This window comes from Corylus avellana, chromosome 8, assembly GCF_965113065.1.
Source record: "Corylus avellana chromosome 8, dhCorAvel1.hap1.2, whole genome shotgun sequence".
Lineage (NCBI taxonomy): Eukaryota > Viridiplantae > Streptophyta > Magnoliopsida > Fagales > Betulaceae > Corylus > Corylus avellana.
Window position 1 is genome coordinate 2,269,922 of NC_142497.1, and position 20,644 is coordinate 2,290,565.

Below are 20,644 nucleotides of genomic sequence, written 5' to 3' on the forward strand. Positions count from 1 at the left end.
TGCAAAAGCTCGATTTTAAGTTTTTCCCAAAAGTATGTTTTTGGCCATTTTTTAGCTTTTTAAATCATTAAAAGCATTTTCAATTTTTTTTACAAATGACTATTTTTTTTTTTCAAACGGGTTTTTTGAGTATTAAACGCATTTTTAAACTCCTTAAAAGGACAGCCAAATAAACCCTTAGTTTTTTTTTTTTTTGTTTTTTTTTTTTTTTTCTAATCAAAAAGGTTGGAGGAGGAGGCCAATTGTGGCTATTCTAGCTGAGCATGACCATAGTAGCACCAACTTACAGGGGACTGCTTAGGAGGGACCTAAACAGCGAAGATTGAAGGCGCACCCTTAAGACTAGTCGAGCCATAGCTTAACTGCCTACCCCACAAGGGCATCAATGAGAACCAATGTGATTTATACTAATTAGGCATGAAGATTCTCTATTATGGTGATTCAAACTCACACCCTAATACTTACCTAACTACTTTAAAATTTTATTGGGTCATTGAACCATCACTCTTATAGTAAACAAACCCTTAGTTTGGTATCACTTCGGTAGCACTTCCTTTATTTGCAAGAGCCTTATTATCGGTCCATTGTCAACAAATTTGCTTCAACACTTCTTATCTCTTGCTGCATTTATCTTATGTATTAATTTCAGTTTTCTTTTAAAATTTATAAATTTAGAACTTTTTTTTTTTTGGAGATTAAATTTAGAAAAGTTATTTAAAATATGAAGTACGTTATAGGGCTAAAAGCGTAAACTACAATTTTTGAAGATTAGCAAGTCCAAACCCAAATCCACCATCCCTATTCCCTAACAAGTTAGAGTGGAGAAGTCTAATGATAAAGCGACATCGTTTCAATCTTCCCCTACACGTTCAAGAAAATCTCCATCTCTCTATGTAAACTGTAAAGGCATTCCCCCCCATTTTGTTCGTTCTCTCAAACTCAAACACAAGAGCTAGTCTGAAGCGCCAATAAGGAAAATACACAAAGATTCAACTGGGTTGCTTTCCACAACATATACCAACAACATGTTCTACAGAGGGTAAGTGACTTTTTTCCTTAAAGATCTTATTTATCAAAGTTCTTGTCTTTCTTACTTCTTTGATTTAGATTTAGATTTTGTATGTTTGGTTTGTTGTTATTATTGGTTTTTTTTATGAAGTTGCTGCGAGAGTTCGGTTTGTTAATTAACCTCCTTTCTCAGTTTTTTCTGTTTCGATGTGTCTTATTAAGTCTGATTGACTGTCGGTTCAAACTATCTTTTCTGGGTATCTGTTTCAAGCTGAAAATTTTGTAAAAGGAAGAGCTGGGCCATCGATGAACTCTTAACTACTTTTGTAGCATACCCAGATGCTCACACATACAAAGGTTTTTATTTTTTATTTTTATTTTATATATATATTAATGTTTCAGTGTCCATTTTGTACGTGTTTCCAAGAGTAAAGATGAAACGTATACAGAGATTTATTGGGTTCTTATGCATGCCGCTAAACGTATATAAATTTGTACATGTTAAATACTTTAATTTCATCAAGATATGCATATAGTCAATCCCCATGTCTAGATTTTCAGGAATGACCCATTTGACACCATGTGTATGTGCCAAAAACAAGAAAATCATGTTCATCTTGTTTTCATAGGATTTTAGAAAATTTAGTTAGATTCAGGGGGAAGCCAATGGCTTTTGATTTTGGCATCTCTTCCACCCATAAATTGGGAGGTCATGAGTTTAATACTGCAGGTATGCACGGTTGTATTTGCCCATTGAATAGGGGTGTCAAAAAATACCGGGAAACGGGGATTGGAACCTGGAAACCGGGGAACTGGTTCCGGTTTTTGGCACCCGGTTATAAACGGTAACCGGGTGCATATATATATATATATATATATAGAGAGAGAGAGAGAGAGAGAGAGAGAGAAACCTGTGCTGATAATTCTGCTCCTCTTAGTGCAGAGCTCCTCATTAATGAAGAATATTTATTTCTATTCAAAACAGAGGCATGATGAGAAAACGATTTTAAAGTGCTTGAACTTGCCGTTGATTTTTCCACTGACTCATTAGCCTCATAAAACATGTAAAGCTCTTCTCTAACTGATTCTTCAATAAACACACTATCACTGATGGTTTTGCCCTCTTCACCATTTTCATCATTTGCTTTGTTATGTGCATTCACTTCTGCAGGTGAATTATTTATGTTAACAAAAGAAGCAACTCTAAATCAGAAGCAATTTCCTCTTCAGGCCCTTCCACTTGTAATGCAGTCATTTCTTTATGGGTTCCTCAGGCTGGGTTACTACTGCCCCTACTACATAACTCTCTACCTTTGTGATAGGCTGCCATTCAGTCCCACATTTCTAAAAAAATGGAACCCTCCAAGCTTGCTTTTCTATAAAAGGGAGGCATATCATTTCCTTTTAAATTCAAGCCAGCTTGTTGAGCGCAATGAGCTGTTTTGAGTTGGGTCATGGGTGTAGAATAAGCCCAAAATCCAAATTTTTTAAAAAACCAGTTACCCGGTTCTGGTTTCCCAAAATCAATAACTAGGGTACCCTGGTTCCCGTTTTGGCCAATAACCGGGAACCGAGACCGGGTTAACACCCCTACCGTTGAAAAAACCAGTTAGGTTTTTGGGGAAAGCAATGCTTGCACACCACCGTATGCTACAAGCATTACTATAGCTATTGCTTTCTTAAGTCTTAATAATCTTGGAAAAGAAAAAGACTCTAGAGAAGGATGGGTACTGGTACTTAAAAAAATGATAGAAAACCTTTTTATTATTATTATTATTATTTGTGCGAATGCCAATACTAACACCCCAAAGAGTCTTTTAAATAATAGAACCCTACAGATTCATGGCCTATACTGGCCACCCCCCAGCTCCGTCTCTGTGACTGTAATGAAATAAAATACTTGTTTCTTTCCTTTCCATTTTACTTTTCAATTTTACCCATTGTTGCTATTTTTATTAGCACACTTGGAGGTAAACAATTATTGGCTGAATATTTTTCATCTTTTCTGAGGAGCAAAGAAATTTATTTGGAGTGTGTTTATTGTTCAATTGATCATTAGGCATTGTTGGTGGGAAAGAGGAAAACAAAAAGGGGCATGCGTATATGAGACACTTGATTGGGTCTCCCAACACCAGAGAAATTGATATCCAGAGCTGGTTAAGATCAGGTGGACTGTACTCAATTGCTCCAAAATTATTGCCAGCCAATGCACAAAAGAATAGTGCTTTTTACTTATCTGGGGGGCTCGAACCTGGGATTAAGATAACCCACTATAGCAACAGACTATTTAGCAGTTTCACACATATTGCTACCAGGGAGGTGTTTCTGGGGCTTCTCAAAGTATGTTTAAAAATAATGCCACTCAATCTTGGTTTCTAGGTAGCCAGAAATATATATATATATATATATATATATATATATATATATATATATATATATATATATATATATATATATATATATGAACTTGGTACTGTCAAAGGAAATCAAAAGAATATACTATATATGTTTTCGGAAAATAGCCATCTTCATTGATGGTCTTGTTAACCCCACAGTTTTGGTATTCGTTTGCATGTATGCGAGTGCATGCATTCTTGGCCTATTGCTGACTTGCATTGCTACTGGTGCTTTTACCCTTCCTTCATCAAATGGATCCTTTTTTAACTAGTTCAAAGGGCACCTCCTTCCCTTGTAAGAACAAGGTAGAGGGTGACGTTGTGAGTTTAGGAGCTACTGGGTGCGTGTGTGACTTATCAATAAAAAAGATTTTGGTCCTCCACTTTATCCAATTCCTTGTTTTAGGAGCATCCCTTGTTTATGACCTTCTTTATAAGAGTTTCTGCAACTATAGAAGAATTGCTTTGATAACAAATTTAGATCACTTCAGTCAGGTTCTGGATCTTGGACCTTTTGTGATGGTTTGACATGGTCCTGAGTTATGTTGACCACCATATTATATGTCTATAGGACTCCCAGTTCATTTCTATATGTTCATGGAGCTGCTATGATTTTATTATTTTGATTATTTTCACGTGTTTAAATCATAGATTTTATAATTTTGACTGTCTCATGGTATATCTTTTCATTGTATCTACTCCATTCTTTTTGCACTCAGTAAAGCTTGTTTTTCTTGGGCAGTGAAGAACTTGCTTCTTGCCTCCTCCTTGTTGTCCGGCTGTCAAATCAGAAGTGCAAGAGTAGCTGTTACATAAGTGTGCTCTTCATGAATCCTAGCAATAGTAGGAACTACAGTAGCCAAGTTCTAGATCATCCCTCTGGAAGAATTTCAAGTCAATCTGGCCGCCCTCTAAAATTTGCATCGAACGAAACTTATTCTGTTCTTCGATCGAGTGGTCTTCAGCACTGGTTCAAAAACTGGCAAGAACTCAGGAGGCATAAATTGACGGCGAGCACTTTTGCCGGGGCTATTGGTTTTTGGCCTCGCCGAAGAGCCCAGCTGTGGTTAGAGAAAATTGGCGCAATTGAGCCATTTTCTGGAAACCTGGCTACCTGTTGGAGCAATATCAAAGAAGAGGAAGCACTTGAAAGATACAAGCTCATAACAGGAAATACTGTTTTGTTTCCTGAATTTCAGGTCTATGGCGACAGAATCCCCGAAGATGATTGGCTAGCAGGTTCACCAGATGGAGTAGTTGACAGGCTAGTTTATGGGTTGCCTTCACGGGGAGTGTTGGAGATAAAGTGCCCATTTTTCAATGGAGATGTGAGCAATGCTCTCCCTTGGACACGAGTCCCCCTTTACTGTATTCCACAAGCTCAGGGTTTAATGGAAATTATGGACAGGGATTGGATGGATTTATATGTTTGGACTCCTAAAGGGAGTAGTCTATTTCGGTTATACAGAGATATAGAATACTGGGATGTGTTGAAGATAGCACTCTCTGATTTTTGGTGGAGGCATGTCCATCCAGCCAGGGAGTTGTACCATAAATCTGTGATCACGAATCCCTTCACAGAATTACGATCACTCAGGCCAGCTCCAAGGCATGAATTATGTAATTATATAGTTTATGAAAGCAAACACGTGGTTGATAATTCCAAGTTGTTGATGCGTGAAATTTATGGAAAACTGCAAAACTGATACATCTGATTGTCCAATTGTGGGTTTCTTTGAATCTTTGTGGCTCAAGTAGATGCAGAAATAAAATCCTTAATATGATTACAAGAGAATGAATATATTTTCCTCTATAGCCATGGTGCGATAGATAGCAAATGAGAAGACAGTAGAGATCGGAATGTTCAGAACTTTGAGTTATGTCACTGGCTACTCTTCGGATGTTGAGTGCATGTAAGCTTCACTCTTTTTTTTTCTTCATTTTTTTTTCTCTTTTTGGCTATGGTTCATGTGTGGAAGCCATGTCGGATATTGAACAAGTAGTTTATAGGCAGCTAAATGGGACCCTTTACTGAATATGTTTGCCAAGTCCTCCCTGTAAGCATTGGTTGCAGCTGCTTGCCCTGCTTGTCAGCTATAAAACTACATCCAAAACTAAGGAAGAAGAATATAGTAGGTGTTAGGTTTGAGTTTGGCCTTATTCAATGTTCATGCTTGTATTTCTTGTTGTCTAAAACTTTGGGGAATAGCTTTTTAGGTCTTCAGGGTTTGTTTGAAGAAGCTACTGTTTTCCCGTCAAAAGTGTGGTCAGAACGGGACATGTAATGGGGAGTTACTGTTTTCCCGTCAGGGGTACCGTCAAAACGGGACATGTAATGGAGAGTTACTATTTTCCTGTCAGAAGTGCCGTTAGAACGAGACATGTAACGAGACAAAGTTGAAGCTACTGTTTTCTCGTCCGGATGGTACATGTAACGGGAGCTAAGTTGAAGTTACTGTTTTCTCGCTAGGAACCTCGTCAGGACGGGACATGTAACGAGGCAAATGTTGAAGACACTGTTTTCTCGTCGGAAGGTGAGTTAAGACGGGACATGTGACGAAGATGAGACAATTGTTCTTCCCGTCAGAACGTGGCTGCTTTCTCGTTAGGACGTGGATTTCTCAAATCCACGAATTTGGCCTTCCTGTCATAACGAGTGCTATCCTGTTAGGACATGAAGGAAATGTTTCTCCTATAAATGGTTTTCCTGTCATTGTTTATTCCAAGACTGGGGAAAATATATTTTGTGCACTGCTCATTGAAGTATTCATATTTTCTCTACGAGTGTTGTGTCTCGTGAGTTGTTGTTTTGTATTTTGGCGTGTTGCCTTGTTCGTTCATCTATACAAGATTATGGGTTTAGTTACTTGAAGAAGGAAGTCTACCGAAGGGTCGGTAAGACGATGCACTCCGTGAAGATGGTCAGGATGGAAACAAGCTGGGAAGCTTGTTGTTCTTACTAAGTCTAGAGGTCTTCAAGGTTGTGAATATCGTATAGTCTGTAACTCTGAATCTTCATATAGTGATTTTTTGGGTTTGGCAGCCCTGAAGTGGTTTTTATTGGGGGTGTCAAAAAATACTGGGAAACCAGAACCGGAACCCTTCCGGTTAGAAAAAACCAAAAACCGGGTACCCCGGTTTCGGTTTTTGGCACCCGGTTATAACCGGGAACCGGGGTACCGGTTATATATATAATTATATATGAATATTTTTTAGTTTAGGTTTAGCCGTTTGCTGTTTAGCACTTCATTTCACAACTTTAGTACTCTTCATGACGTTTCGCCTCTTTCTCTTCTGTCTTCACTTCTAGTTCCGGCGTTCTGTGGCCGTCTCCCTCTCTTGCAATGAGCACTAGCAGCCAGGTATTCTTCGCCCACATCTTTAGTTCCATTCTATGTTTTCTAGCCGGTGGGTAAGCCCTTAGAATCGATAGAAGGTGGCCTCTTTGGTGGAATCGACTTCCATTGCCGACGACTTTCCACTGCCCACCCAAGGTCATTACCAAGTTCATTCCCAGTTTCCTTTCCCTCGCCCACTCAAGTTCATTACCAACCCAATCCGGCTGTTCCCCACAACTGATTGATCAAGTTGACTCCTCTCTCACTTCCAATTCGATTCGATCCACGATGCCATCTATTTGGTGTTTTGATTTAGGGTGTTTTTATTTGTTTGGTTGATGAGAAAGTGTAGAAAATTTGATGGAAAAATTTAGGGTTTAAGTTTTGGGTGACGGGGTAAATGATGGGTTTCGTTAATTTGATGTTTTGGGGATTTTGAGTTGTGGGTTCCTCACTTTCTCTGCTTGATTTTGTCTATCCTCTGTTTCTCATTGAAAATCCGATTGTTTTTTGATTTTGTCTATCTTCTGTGTGTGAACTGTGAGTCTATGAACCTATGTTTCTATGAGAGAAATATATTGTTTGATTTTGTCCTGTGTGTGAATTGTGAACCTATGTTTCTATGATTTTGATGATTTTATTCGTGAACTGTGAACCTATGTCTGCTGTTTGGGTTTTGGGATTCTTTTAAGAAGAGCTCCCAAAAATTCAGGTTGGTTACATTGAACAGAAATACAATTTTTTAAAAAAACCGGTTATCCGGACCAAACCGGAATCGGCCGGTTAACCGGCACCTGGTTTTCCAGTTCCGGTTCCGGTTCCCGGTTTTGGCCAAGAACCGGGAACCGAGACTGGTTTGACACCCCTAGTTTTTACCTTTGATGTGTTCAAAAGGTTTTTCACTTCGTAAACAAACTTTGTATTGCGGTTGTGATGTTGTTTTAATTCCGCTGTACATGTTTTATGCTTGTTGAATGGTTTAGTTCCATATGTTGTTTATTTGGTGATTAAAGGTAGAACTCGTTCCTAGTAACTTTTCAGTAGGTATTATGGCTAGAACTAACCAACTAAGAGGTTTTAATGTCGAACAAAGTGGGCTTCCACCTGGGTGGTTTGTGTCAGGTTGAAAATTAACACTTTTTGAGTGTTAAACGCATTTTTTAAACCCCTCAAACATACACCCAAACATGCTCTTAGTTTGGTATCACTTCGATAGCTCTTCTTTTATTTTCGAGAGCCTTATTATCAATCCGATTGTAAAAAAATTTGCTTCAACACTTCTTTTCTCTTATTGTATTTATCTTATGTATTAATTTTAGTTTTCTTTTAAAATTTATAAATTTAGAATTTTTTTTTTTTTTTTTTGGAAGTTAAATTTAGAAAAGTTATTTGAAATATGAAGTATGTTGTAGGGCTAAAATACAATATTTGAACATTAGCAAAGTTATTTGAAATGTGAAGTACGTTGTAGGGCTAAAATACAATATTTGAACATTTGCTGTCCATTAGATATTATTTGGTGTATGCCTTTTCTCTTTAGACCCATCGTACTTTTTTCTTTCATTCTCTGTCAAATAAATGTTATATTCTGTAAGCATATAATGATTCCTTTTACAGATAAAGCCTAGGGTTGGTACAATATGTTTTGGACTAGCTGCAAGCCAAGGGGCCCTTCTTCATGCTGGTGGTGAAAAAGGAATGCGTTATGCAATGCCTAACGCTTGTAATATACGATACATCAGCCACAGAGTGGATGTGGGGTATGAACTAACTTTTTTGTATAGTTTACTGCAGTTTATGGAAGAAAATCATTAATCTGTTTTAATTGGTTTGGAACTGTCATGGCCTCTTTTGCCATATTACATGAAAGGGGACACTCTCAGTCCCAACAGCTTGAGTTGTTTGGAAGTGACCAAAAATGTATATCAAGCACACCATGTAGCCCCCCTCCTCCCTTTCCCTCATGTATGTTGTCGAAACTACTCGTGGACCTTAAAATGTAGTCAGAAATACAAACAAGCACCAAAATGAAAAATTAAACAAATTGGGGCTCCTGAAAACATATCAAGCATAATTGCTTTGCCCTTATATTTATGCCATTCGTATTTATAATTTTCTCAGCTTGGCTTATACTTGAGAGGTTGGGAATAGGACTTTCTTACTTATCTTACCTGTTGAGCTACTAACTGACAACTTTGCCTACAAATGATTTTATTTGTGTTGGATTTAGAAAACATGGAATGACACGGAGGATGCAATTGCTTTATTCTGCGTGCCCGTGTCTTATGTGCAATATCTGGGGTTTGGACCCCTTAATATTAGGTCAAAATTTATCCTTTTTAGGCACAATAAAACCATGCAATCTATTTGCTATCCAGAAATCGGGCTTGAAGCTCTCGCCTTAAGGGCACTTGTAGGGAATAGTGCGTGAGACCGCATCCGTTTTGATACTAAATAGCTTGCTAAGCTAGGAAGAGTAGAAGTTCCATCTTTCCATGTCCACCCTAGCCTTGTCTTTTATATTTAGCTTATTTCCCCAGGCATGACGTGTAAGTGCATGCCTTCATGAGCTATTGATATATGCATGCATAGTCGTCAAAAACTGAAAGTTCCTGTAGAATTTTGTTTAATTCAGTGCATGTTGCAATTTGAACTATTGAGTCTCAAATATACTGTATGATTCATTTGTTGCAAACAACAGATTTGACCGTAGTTTATCTGCTTGTAGGGTCACGTGGAGGATGTGAGACGCCAAGTGAATGAAGTAGTTCAATCTCGCCATGTGAGTCTATCTCCTTCCTTTCTCAGTTGGAAACCTCTGGACGTGTTCATTTTATGGTAACTCAAGCTGAACCTAATAAGTAAACTGATATATATATATATATATATTTGGCTAATTTGGTTATGTGTATTAAATTACCAATTATTCTAAAAGGTTTAACTAGTAGGAAATGGTAAATTTAATCAACACTTTAACAATGTCAAAGTTGAAGAAAATAAGACTAATTTCTCAGCTTATTTTGAGCATCAATGGCTGTATGGGAAACTGAAATTAGGTTATATGGCATATGGGGCTGGACAGTTAAAATAATTTTCATATTTTGTACTATCGTCATTTTGGAGCATTGAAGCTTTGAAATTTATATCAATAGAAAACTCAGGCTACCAGTAGTAGGCTAAATGGCATTTACAATATCAACAAAGATAGCTCAAAAACATCACTACGAGAAGTGGAGGGTTTTGGTTCATAATGTACCTATGCTCTTGTGCTGCAGCCAATGAGTTTTGACTCGACGGTTTTAACTCCGTCCATAAGAATGGGGTGGAGGGTGAGACTGGGGTCTAAGACCTACTAGATATCTGTGTAGCTTACCAATAATAATAATAATAATATTAAAGTGCTTTTCTTTGAACACTGCTGCGTGCTTCTCATCTATAAAAAACTCTTACTGAGCCATTATTTTATTGCTCTTCTTTCCTTGGTAATTTTGCTCAGAAAATTGACAAAATGTATGCTCTGCTTTCACCGGCCAAAGTCTTGAGAAAGTGCAACAATACACCGAAAGGGATCGTTTCCTGTCTGTTTCCGAGCTGGTAATGTCAGTAAATGCTAGTTTATGTTGGATTATGAGGTCATGGTGCTCAATGCCAGTGCTTATTAGTTAAAACCTCCCTTTCCTCTCCACCTGCTTGTTCCAGTGATGCTCTTGCATAAATGGCATCCTGAAATAGAGCTTTCATTTTTCTTTCCGGTTGCTGCTTGCTACTTGTATAAGATTTTGAGCTCCACCTGCCATTACAAAATGTCAACATTCTTCTTGCAGAATGCAGGCTATGGAGTTTGGACTCATTGATGGTGTCTTGGAAACGGAATACTGAAGGAAGCTACACTTTTTTTTTTGTGGCCGAACTCCTTTTTTATACTGCGGGCTGGTTGCCTTCCATGATAGTATGCACATGTAGTTTGGAAGCAAACTCTAATGGATTTGTTCTTGTTTTTGTTTTTGTTTTCGGGGCAAATTCATATGCAAATTTAGGATTCGGTTATGCGAAAAAAATCCATAACTGCATGGATTTTTGAAATTTAGGATTCAGATTTGAGTTGAGTAATGCATTTTCTGTTGGTTTCATTTAACCTAATTTATTAAATTAGCGTGTGACCAAATTCAAAATATATATGATTTTCACTTGTATTTTTAAAAAATGTATGTGAGAATTACAAGTTATATTTAAAGACATTAATTTAATAGACTGAATTAGAGGAAATCTCTCCGACCTAATTTAAATAAAAATTCTTCTTAAATTACTAATTAAGTTGCTGTTAGAGTTTGGGTGGTTTTCATAATTTACCCCATTGGCCAAATAAAGAAAACCCAACATTTTTTTTTTAAGCCAAAGAATCAGATTTAGTAAGAGTTACATGCTTATGTAATGTCTCGCAATTATAGATTATTTGACATTAATATTTTTTTTTAATAGATAAGAAGGAAAAAGAATTACGCTAACTTTTAACTAGTTAACAGTAAGATGTGAGATATAAAGTATACCTTAAATTATTAGCTGATGGACTCATCTTAGGGGACTTACACCCGTACATGGTGTGAGTACTGTTTAATCATACTGGTGTAGTGTGTATCATTACTTCCTAAAAAAAGATGGCACACTTTTCCAAGCACACATAATAGACTTTCCTTAAAACCTTTGTTTGATTTTCTGATCTCTGAAAAACATAATATTAGCTTAAGCATTAGAAGTCAAGTTCACTTAGAGTATGTTTGAAATTGCGTTTGAGAAATAGAGTTTTTAAGTTAAAAAAAAAAATGAAGCTTTTGCCAAAAGTGTGTTTGGGTTAGTTTGATATCACTTCGATAGTAATAATCGCTAACCGTAACCACCTTCAACCGCTAACCTCCTAGCGGTTAGTTACTAACCGCCGGTTAGCGGTTAGTAAAATAGGTAATCGCCCGCTAACCGCTTTTTTAAAATTGGGCTTTTTGGCTTTTTTTGGGCGTTTGTGGGCTTTTTCATTACTGTATTTATATCATTTTTTACCTTTATTTGTTTTTTGTATTTTTAGTGTCTTCTTAGGCCCAATTACTATAAAAAGAGCCCATATTGAAAAATAAAAAATATTTGACCTCAAATTTACATTTACTTGTACTTAATCATAACTGGTTAACTTTTTTAAAAAAAAAAAAAAAAAAAAATTGAACACAACATATAAAAGAAGTTTAAGTAAAACATATGATATATATGATTATATGTATTATTTGTTATTATATAATCATATGATTTAATGATCAATTTATCATGTAATATAATCATATCAATTATAGTGATAATATTACTAAAATTAGAATGATAATACATTAATACTTTAATTGTGTTTATAAGTAACACATTGTTTAATCCAATGTCAATTACTTCATTTGATATTATACGAATCACATTATCATTGTACATTAATAATATGATTAACTTGAATAAAGTATTTGAATTATTATTGAATCATATGATTAAGTATTGATCTTATACATTTATATTATTCATATGCATATATGTATAATTATAATTTATAACATATATAGACTTATAAGTTTATAAGATACATTAGAACTAAGTCTCTAGATACTTAATTGTTGTATTAGTATGAATTGGTATACTTAAGAGCTATGTCATATTATATATGTATAATTTGTTATTATGTAATCAAATGATTTAATGATTAATTGATCATATGATATAATCATATAAATTATAGTGATAATATATTAATACTCAAATTGTGATTTAATTATCTAAAAAAAAATTATGATTTAATGATCAAGTGATTATGTTATATGTATAAATATTATTATAATTATAATTATAAAAATATATTATATAAAAAGGCAGTTAGCGGTTACGGTTAATAAACCCAATAACTGCTAACCGCTAGACGGTTATAGCAATTAATACAGTTAAACGATTAGCGGTTAGTGGCGGTTAGCGGTTAGTGGCGGTTTCTAACCGCCCGCATTCACACCCCTATTCGATAGCTCTTCTCTTATTGCATTTATCTTATGTATTAATTTTAGTTTTCTTTTAAAATTTATACATTTAGAACTTTTTTTTTGGAAGTTAAATTTAGAAAAGTTATTTGAAATATGAAGTGCGTTATAGGGCTTTTTGAACATTAGGAAGTCCAAAACCCAGCTAATCATTTCGGCCCACACATTAACAAGTCCCAGAGTGGAAAAGTCTAGTGATAAAGCGACATCGTTTCAATCTTCCCCTACACGTTCAAGAAAATCTCCCATCTCTCTATGTAAAGGCATTCCCCCATTTTGTCCATCCTCTCAAACTCAAACACAAGAGCTCATCTGAGGCGCCAATAAGGAAAACACACAAAGATCCAACTGGGTTGCTTTCCACAACATATACCAACAACATGTTCTACAGAGGGTAAGTGACTTTTTTTCCTTAAGATCTTATTTATCAAAGTTCTCGTCTTTTCTTAAGTATTTTTGTTCTTACTTCTTTGATTTAGATTTAGATTTAGATTTTGTATGTTTGGTTTGTTGTTATTGTTGTTTATTTTTTTATGAAGTTACTGTGAGAGTTGGGTTTGTTAATTAACCTCCTTTCTTAGTTTTTTTTCTGTTTCAATGTGTCTTATTAAGTCTGATTGACTGTCGGTTCAAAACTATCTTTTCTGGGTATCTGTTTCAAGCTGAAAATTTTGTAAAAGGAAGAGCTGGGCCATCGATGAACTCTTAACTACTTTTGTAGCATACCCAGATGCTTTTATTTTTTTATTTTATATATATATTAACGTTTCAATGTCCATTTTTTACGTGTTTCCAAGAGTAAAGGTGAAACGTATACACAGTTATTGGGTTCTTATGCATGCCGCTAAACGTATATAAATTTGTACATGTTAAATACTTTAATTTCATCAAGATATGCATCTAGTCATTCCTCATGTCTAGATTTTCAGGAATGACCCCTTTGACACCATGTGTATGTGCCAAAAACAAGAAAATCATGTTCATCTTGTTTTCATAGGATTTTAGAAAATTTAGTTAGACTCAGGGGGAAGCCAATGGTTTTTGAATTTGGCATCTCTTCCACCCATAAATTGGGAGGTCATGAATTTAATACCGCAGGTATGCATGGTTGTATTTGCTCATTGGAAAAAGCAGTTAGGTTTTTGGGGAAAGCAATGCTTGCAGCCTTGCACACCACCATAATTTTCTTCAAGTGATAGGCTGATAGCTTGGGCTATGACTGTATGCTACAAGCATTACTATAGCTTTTGCCTTCTTAAGTCTTAATAATCTTGGAAAAGAATAAGACTCTAGAGAAGGATGGGTACTGGTACTTAAAAAAATGATAGATAACCTTTTTATTATTATTATTATTATTATTATGATTATTATTATTATGATTATTATTATTTGTGCAAATGCCAATACTAACACCCCAAAGAGTCTTTTAGATAATAGAACAGGCCATGTGACCAAAATCACTGAAACTTCAATAAGTGGATTTTTTATTCACTAGAACAAAGATGTGAGCATATTTTCACTGTTTACATTGTTGCACTATATGGCTAGTCTTAAGGTGGTAATCCTTTACAGGGTTATTTTATACAATGGCTTTCTTTCTATATTTCTTTTTTCTTTTTTTGGGAAAAATAAAATTTAGTCCTTAGGTTTTCACATGATTGTAATTTAGTCGCTAAGTTTTAAATTTCGACAATTTGGTCCTTAGGTTTTCCTTTGGCTTTAAACAAGTCCTTTTGTCAACCTACCCTTCAATTAATTAACAGTGTGCTCCATCAAAGTAATCAATTGTTGCTGTGTGACTCTCATTGGAGATGTCATGTGCCATGTGGCACATTTATTTTAAATAAAAAAATTAAAAAACAAAGTTTAAAAGAGAGAGAGAGAGAGTTGGCTGGTCACCCCTAATCGGTGAGGGGAAAGGGTGGCCGCCCCTCATAGGAGAGAGGCCACCACCCCTCAGTATGGGAAGGTTGCCCTCAGAGAGGGGTGTCCACTGTCCCAACTCTTTTTTTTTTTTTTTTTTTTTTTGTTAAAAAAAAAAGAAAAGAAATATATATTTGTAATTTAAAGTAAATGTACCAGGTAGTACATGCATTTGGTATATGATGTATCAAACAAGAGTCACATGGCATCAATTGATTGGTCTAACATAGCACACTGTTAATTAATTGGACTGTAGGTTGACAAATGGACCTATTTCCAGAGGACAACCTAAATACTTAATTGTCGAAATTGGGAACTTAGGGATTAAATTGAAATCTAGAAAACCAAGGGACTAAATTTGATTTCCCCCCTTTTTGTTTTTGCCACCAGGGGGAGTGGGGAGGGGGGAGGTTAAATAAGAAATGCACAAGGGACCAGATATTTGTGAGTGGGGAGCACCATGCATCAGCAGTATTCCATTATTATCCATCTACCTGTGTTGCACTCTAGAAAAAAACTAAATTGGAAATATGAGGAGCACTGCATCACGTCTTGGATAGACTACTTCATATAAAAATTTATGAAGACTTGGGATTAACTTGGATTTGATTTAGCAAATATTTTCAAATTGGAAAGAGAGCGAGCTCAATCATGGGGGAGCCAAGGTATTTCCATGATATTTTAGTTGTTCCATCTTGTAAGCCGTGATTTCTAGGCAGGTTTTGGTTAGTCTTTCTCTCTTTTATGACAATGGTGTTGTCTGGTAACCCTTAGGAGCACTCAATCTTGGTCTTATTTTTCCAAATCTTGAGTTTGTACCCTCTTTTCTTTCCTCCTTGCTATTGTCTACCAGCAGATCTATAAAAGACCTGCATTCAAATGCATACAAACTTTTCTTCCTTGCACACTAATCATGGATGCATTTTCAGGCAGCCAAACAGGCTTTGATACTGTTTAGACTCCTCCCCTGTCAACTTAGTTTGTTGACAGAAATAAGATGTTAAAACTGCTTTTCATGGTAAAGGTATCACAATAATATCTGGAGAAAATGAAATGATAACTTAAATGCAACAGTATGCTTGGATGAGCACATTAGGGTGGTGTTTGGTAAATGGGTTGGCCTAGACACTGTAGTTGATATAGATTGATGTGAAAAAAAGTAAGAATGTTTGGTATAAAAAAAGTGAAAAAGTGGTATGAAAAAGTGAATTTTTGTTTTGTAGTGAATTTTTTATTTGAATAATAATAAAAAGTGAATGATGTGATATAAAAAGTAAACAAGTTAGAATGTTTTGATGTTGATATTTTTGGAAAATGGGGATGAATAGTAACGGGGGAAACCCCAACTCATTTACCAAACAGAGATACAGTAGAAGCAAGGGACCGAACCTAGCTACTAAAAATGTAGGTTGTTCAGGTTAAAAACATTACTTGAAATGCAACCTCCTGTGTCGATTTGCACCAGCACATGGTTGCTTAGACCTCAACTTGCATAGAAGAGAATGATGGTATTAAAATATGCAGGGTGAGCTATTAATTGGTTGGGGAATGGGACCACTCAAGATTGCCAGCTTTAGAGGCCAGTGGTTATGGGTTGGATAAAGTTAAAACATTTTAGGTTTCATCTGTTTGGGAGGAAGATGAGGCGAAAGAGCAGAAAATGGTTGAAGATTAATTCTCTTGGCCAAAGCTTAAAAATAGAAATGTTTAGTAATACAGTTAAATAGTTTTTTTTTAATTATTTTATTATTTTTTATTTTTACTGGTAAATTGACTGACACCCCCCTCAAATTATGAATTGTGACCTCATCCACCACCCCATTCAACGGCGTGGAAGCGCCATTTGAACTACAATTTAACTAAGTAATGTTGATTCGTTTTTAGTTCGTGCATGGATTATTGACAAGTTGTCTTTTCTGTTATCTACATGGATATTGCAAACAGCGGTAAATTTCCTGATGGTGGTGATGGGCGCGAAATGGGTCCAAAACGTCAGCGTGTAGTTGATCAGGGATCTTCATTCTATGGAAGTACCCCTGGTTCAAGTTTTATGTACAATGCATCTCCTTATACCTATGTCAACCAATCTCCGCCTTTCCCTGTTGTCCGACTTCGTGGTCTTCCGTTTGATTGCACAGAAATTGATGTTGCTGAGTTCTTCCATGGTCTGGACATAGTCGATATTCTTTTTGTCCATAACGGTGGCAAGTTCTCTGGGGAAGCCTTTTGTGTTTTGGGGTATCCTCTTCAGGTTGATTTTGCCCTTCAAAGGAATAGGCAGAACTTGGGCAGGAGATATGTTGAAGTTTTCAGAAGTAAGAGGCAGGAATACTATAAGGCGATAGCAAAGGAAGTTTCAGATGCTCATGGTGGTTCACCGCACCGAAGGGTCCAAAGGGCTAAATCTTATGATGAGGCAAAGGAGTCAGCTGAGCACACAGGGGTGTTGCGGTTGAGGGGATTACCATTTTCTGCTGGCAAGGATGATATAATGGAGTTCTTTAAAGATTTTGTTTTGTCAGAAGATGCAATTAATCTTACAATGAACTCTGAGGGAAGGCCTACTGGTGAAGCATTTGTGGAGTTTGCAAGCCCAGAAGATTCAAAAGCAGCCATGGTTAAAGATAGGATGACCCTTGGGAGTCGATATATAGAGTTGTTTCCATCCTCTCAGGGGGAGTTGGACGAAGCAGTTTCTAGAGGGAGGTGACTTCTTATTGGACCTTTTTCATTAGTTTGTTATCTTGTACCTCTATGATATTAACTTTGTCTTATTGTCTACGAATTTTGCTCTAGTAGTTTCTCATTGTTGTTGGAGAACTTTTTTTTTTTCTTTTCAATTTATGTTTGGAACTAAATATAAGAAGCTATACATATATACTTAGATTATATATCTGCTTAATTTTTGCTTGTTAACTAGTATTTGACCATTTCTTCACGAACGGGTGGATTGCTTGAAATGCACAAGATGTAATGCCCCTGGATGTAATGCCATCATCTTTATGGAGTCAAATTGTTGTGGAGTTTCTGAGTTCTCTTCTAGGGCTTGTTTAGCATATGTCTCTACCGGTTGGTTTAGACATAAGTCTACACTTGTTTTGTTCAGGTTCTTCTCATGTTTATTTAGTAAAAAAGGTTTACTAACCTCTCCCCCATCCCCATTAAACTATATTGGTGCCTCATGTCAACATTTACAATAAGTTTCAGGGAGGTAATGTTCTGTTTTATGCCATGAAATTGTTAAAGCTAGTTTTGTTTTTCATTGCTTGCACAAGGCAGAGAACCTATATGCTTTGTGCTGAACCTGGCAAGACTGGATCTTTTCTCCTGTCTACCATGTTTCAATTTGAAAATTGTGAAAACATTGGATTGGAATTCTCTACAATCGGCTGTCCAAATTTCCCTCTCAAAGAGGGGAGGTGTGCGACAAAGTAAAACAAAACAAAATAAAATCATGGCACCATCATGTATATCGTTAACTGCAATAAAACATAATCTGGACCCCGTAAAATGGCTCCAATAAAGAAGATTCCATTCCATTAATTTCATGGCTCAGGAGAAGAAAGATCACTAATATTTATTTTATTTTAACAAAGTTTTGATAATTGTAATGTCATTAAGGTGGTTGGTTATGATCAAATCCTCATGAATTTGTAATGTTGTTTTGGAAATTCTGATTGTTTTGGGAATTCAAAAATCCAAATACTTTAGCCTCGGGATCTAACTTTCAATTATCCCATTTAATTCCCTCTATATCTATGTAAGGGTCCTCCATCCCATTCAAACTGTATTTTGTTTGTTAGACTCAACTGTTTATTATTTTGAAAAGGTCAACTTTGTGCTAAAGTTTCAGTGCCAAAGCTCACACTGACACTGCTTATACAAGTTAGTCATCTGGCCATACAGAAATCGTAAACTTAGGAGCTGTTATCTGTCCCATCATTTGATAGGCTTGTAGCTCTTTATTTTTTTTTATTTTTTAATAGAAATAAAAAATAAAAAAAGGGGGAGAAATCATAATCCTAAAGTGAAACAATTATAAGCAAAACATGAAGGTTCAAAGAGATCTCTCCAATTCCATTAAAAATGAATAGTCTAAATTGAGTTATCTCTAATGATTCGGGGTTGGTTGATCTTTCTCCTCACCTTTAAAGAAGCGGTCAATCACCTCTAATCATGTCACTATCTTCAATGAGAAAATGGTGGTCGACACATTTATGAATGGTCTAATAACTTAAATTTATGAAATTGCAAGTTCTATAATTATAAGGAAATGTAAGGGATCTTAATCCTGAAAGCATTTGATATGGGGGGTTAAACGACAAAAATCTCTCTTTTGCCTACCTCTATCCCGATAAGCCGAAAACAAAGCCCTTGTTTTCTGTTGAGTAATAGTTTTAGTAAGTCTTGAATGAGCCCCTCGAAAGCTTGATGCAAATAAATGAATTTTTTTTCTACGTCTCCAAGCTATATATCCACGTTTAATTCTGATCATTGAAAAAATGAAACTTCGATGAATAACTAAATGATTTCATTTCTTTCAATTATTTCTTTTCCCTCTCCTAGTTAAAGTTTTTCTTTCGATTTAATCTATTAAATTAATATATATCTTTAAAATATATAATTATCACATGAATTTTTAATAAGATCAAAAGTGAGAATCATGTGTTCTACGAAATTGAAAGAAATCATTTCCACACACTTTGAAAAACTTAGTCAATAATTTGTAAATGGTGTAAAACAAATTTAAAACCTAACCAGTTAAGTAAGTCCACTGAGCCGAAAGGTGTGATCTTATCATACGACTAATTTGAAAAGAAAGAGAGGAAAAAAAAAAAAATCAGAGATTAATTAAGGGAGATTGACCAAGTTGTGGATTACTGAGCCAATTAGCTCAAACAACACTTTAATTAATTATACGTGATTTTGTCAACCTGTGGATTACTGAGCCACGTGCATGAATAGTACAACCCTTTGGAATCCCATGAAGAGTACAGTCTCAAATTTCAAACGAAAAACGAGGGGATCAGACCAAACCCTAAAATTAATTAGAAATGTCTGACCAGGTGAAGCTAAGAAATAGGGGTCCTTTTAGGTAATTTTAAATGTTTTATGAGTATTTTGTATTTTAAATTATTTTTATTTTATCAAACAAAATAGACAAATGAGAATCTTAACTATATATTAACCGTCCTTTGTCCTGCATAAATATTATTCCTAATCTAAAATCCCTAGGATGCACAAACTTTTGAAATGTTGTATTGGTTATTCTCTCTTTGGCTCTTTTGCTTGGTTTTGTTTTGTGGTAGACCCGGCATTTGTTTGTTTGGTTTTGCGGTTTTAAGACGCGTGGATTAGATGAAGATTTCAAGCGTAGTTAATGAAAGCGTTTGATAAAATTTGTATGACATGTGTTTTTAAAAGTACGCTTTTTCTAAAACTGTGCATTTTAAAAAATTACCTCATTAATTTAAAATAGTACATTTTTTAAAATACGCCATATTGGTTCATGTGCAAGTATATATGTATATTTTTTTTAAGTTTTCAAACCGTCATTTTTTTTAATGCACTCCTAAACATTTTCGTAATTTTGTTTAAAATACATATTTAACTTGCAAAATTGCAAGATCAAACGCATTCTGAATAGAATTAGTGACACTTTCTTATCAAAGACAACCAATGGACTGTTGATATTTAAAAGAAAAAGGAAAAAAAAAAAAAAAAAAAGGGTTCATATTGCTGTCACAAAAATACCCAAAATGAGATTAATTTTTTTTTTTTTAAGAAAAAAATTATAAACTTGATTACATAAACCATTTCACACTGCTTGAAGAACTCTCTTTCTCTCTCTCTCTCCCTCTCCCTCCTCCCCATGTCTTCACTCTTTTGGCTTTTTGTTGAGGGCAGCGGGCAGGCCTGACCAAAGTAT

General features: G+C 35.5%; 2 protein-coding genes across 5 annotated transcripts; both read left to right on the top strand.

Moving 5' to 3' along the window:
* The first annotated feature begins 835 nt into the window (after nucleotides 1-835).
* On the top strand, nucleotides 836-10,836 carry LOC132163216 (uncharacterized). 4 transcript variants are annotated; one of them, XM_088518892.1, is made up of 6 exons: nucleotides 836-1,039; nucleotides 2,180-2,250; nucleotides 4,147-5,317; nucleotides 8,360-8,502; nucleotides 9,471-9,524; nucleotides 10,239-10,836. In XM_088518892.1, exon 3 carries the CDS (start codon nucleotides 4,232-4,234, stop codon nucleotides 5,108-5,110), a length of 879 nt encoding a protein of 292 aa, XP_088375018.1. In that variant the 5' UTR covers nucleotides 836-1,039; nucleotides 2,180-2,250; nucleotides 4,147-4,231; the 3' UTR covers nucleotides 5,111-5,317; nucleotides 8,360-8,502; nucleotides 9,471-9,524; nucleotides 10,239-10,836. The 4 variants fall into 4 exon arrangements, 3 of the variants coding, with proteins under 3 accessions (XP_088375018.1, XP_059429405.1, XP_088375017.1); XM_059573422.2 differs by lacking the exon at nucleotides 2,180-2,250 and having other exon boundaries at nucleotides 10,239-10,336; nucleotides 10,567-10,836; XM_088518891.1 differs by lacking the exon at nucleotides 2,180-2,250.
* A 2,195-nt stretch (nucleotides 10,837-13,031) lies between these two features.
* LOC132163698 (RNA-binding (RRM/RBD/RNP motifs) family protein) lies at nucleotides 13,032-17,622 on the top strand. The gene is made up of 2 exons (XM_059574066.2): nucleotides 13,032-13,186; nucleotides 16,660-17,622. The coding sequence occupies exons 1-2, from the start codon at nucleotides 13,173-13,175 to the stop codon at nucleotides 17,423-17,425; spliced, it is 780 nt and encodes a 259-aa protein (XP_059430049.1). The 5' UTR covers nucleotides 13,032-13,172; the 3' UTR covers nucleotides 17,426-17,622.
* Nucleotides 17,623-20,644: the final 3,022 nt, after the last annotated feature.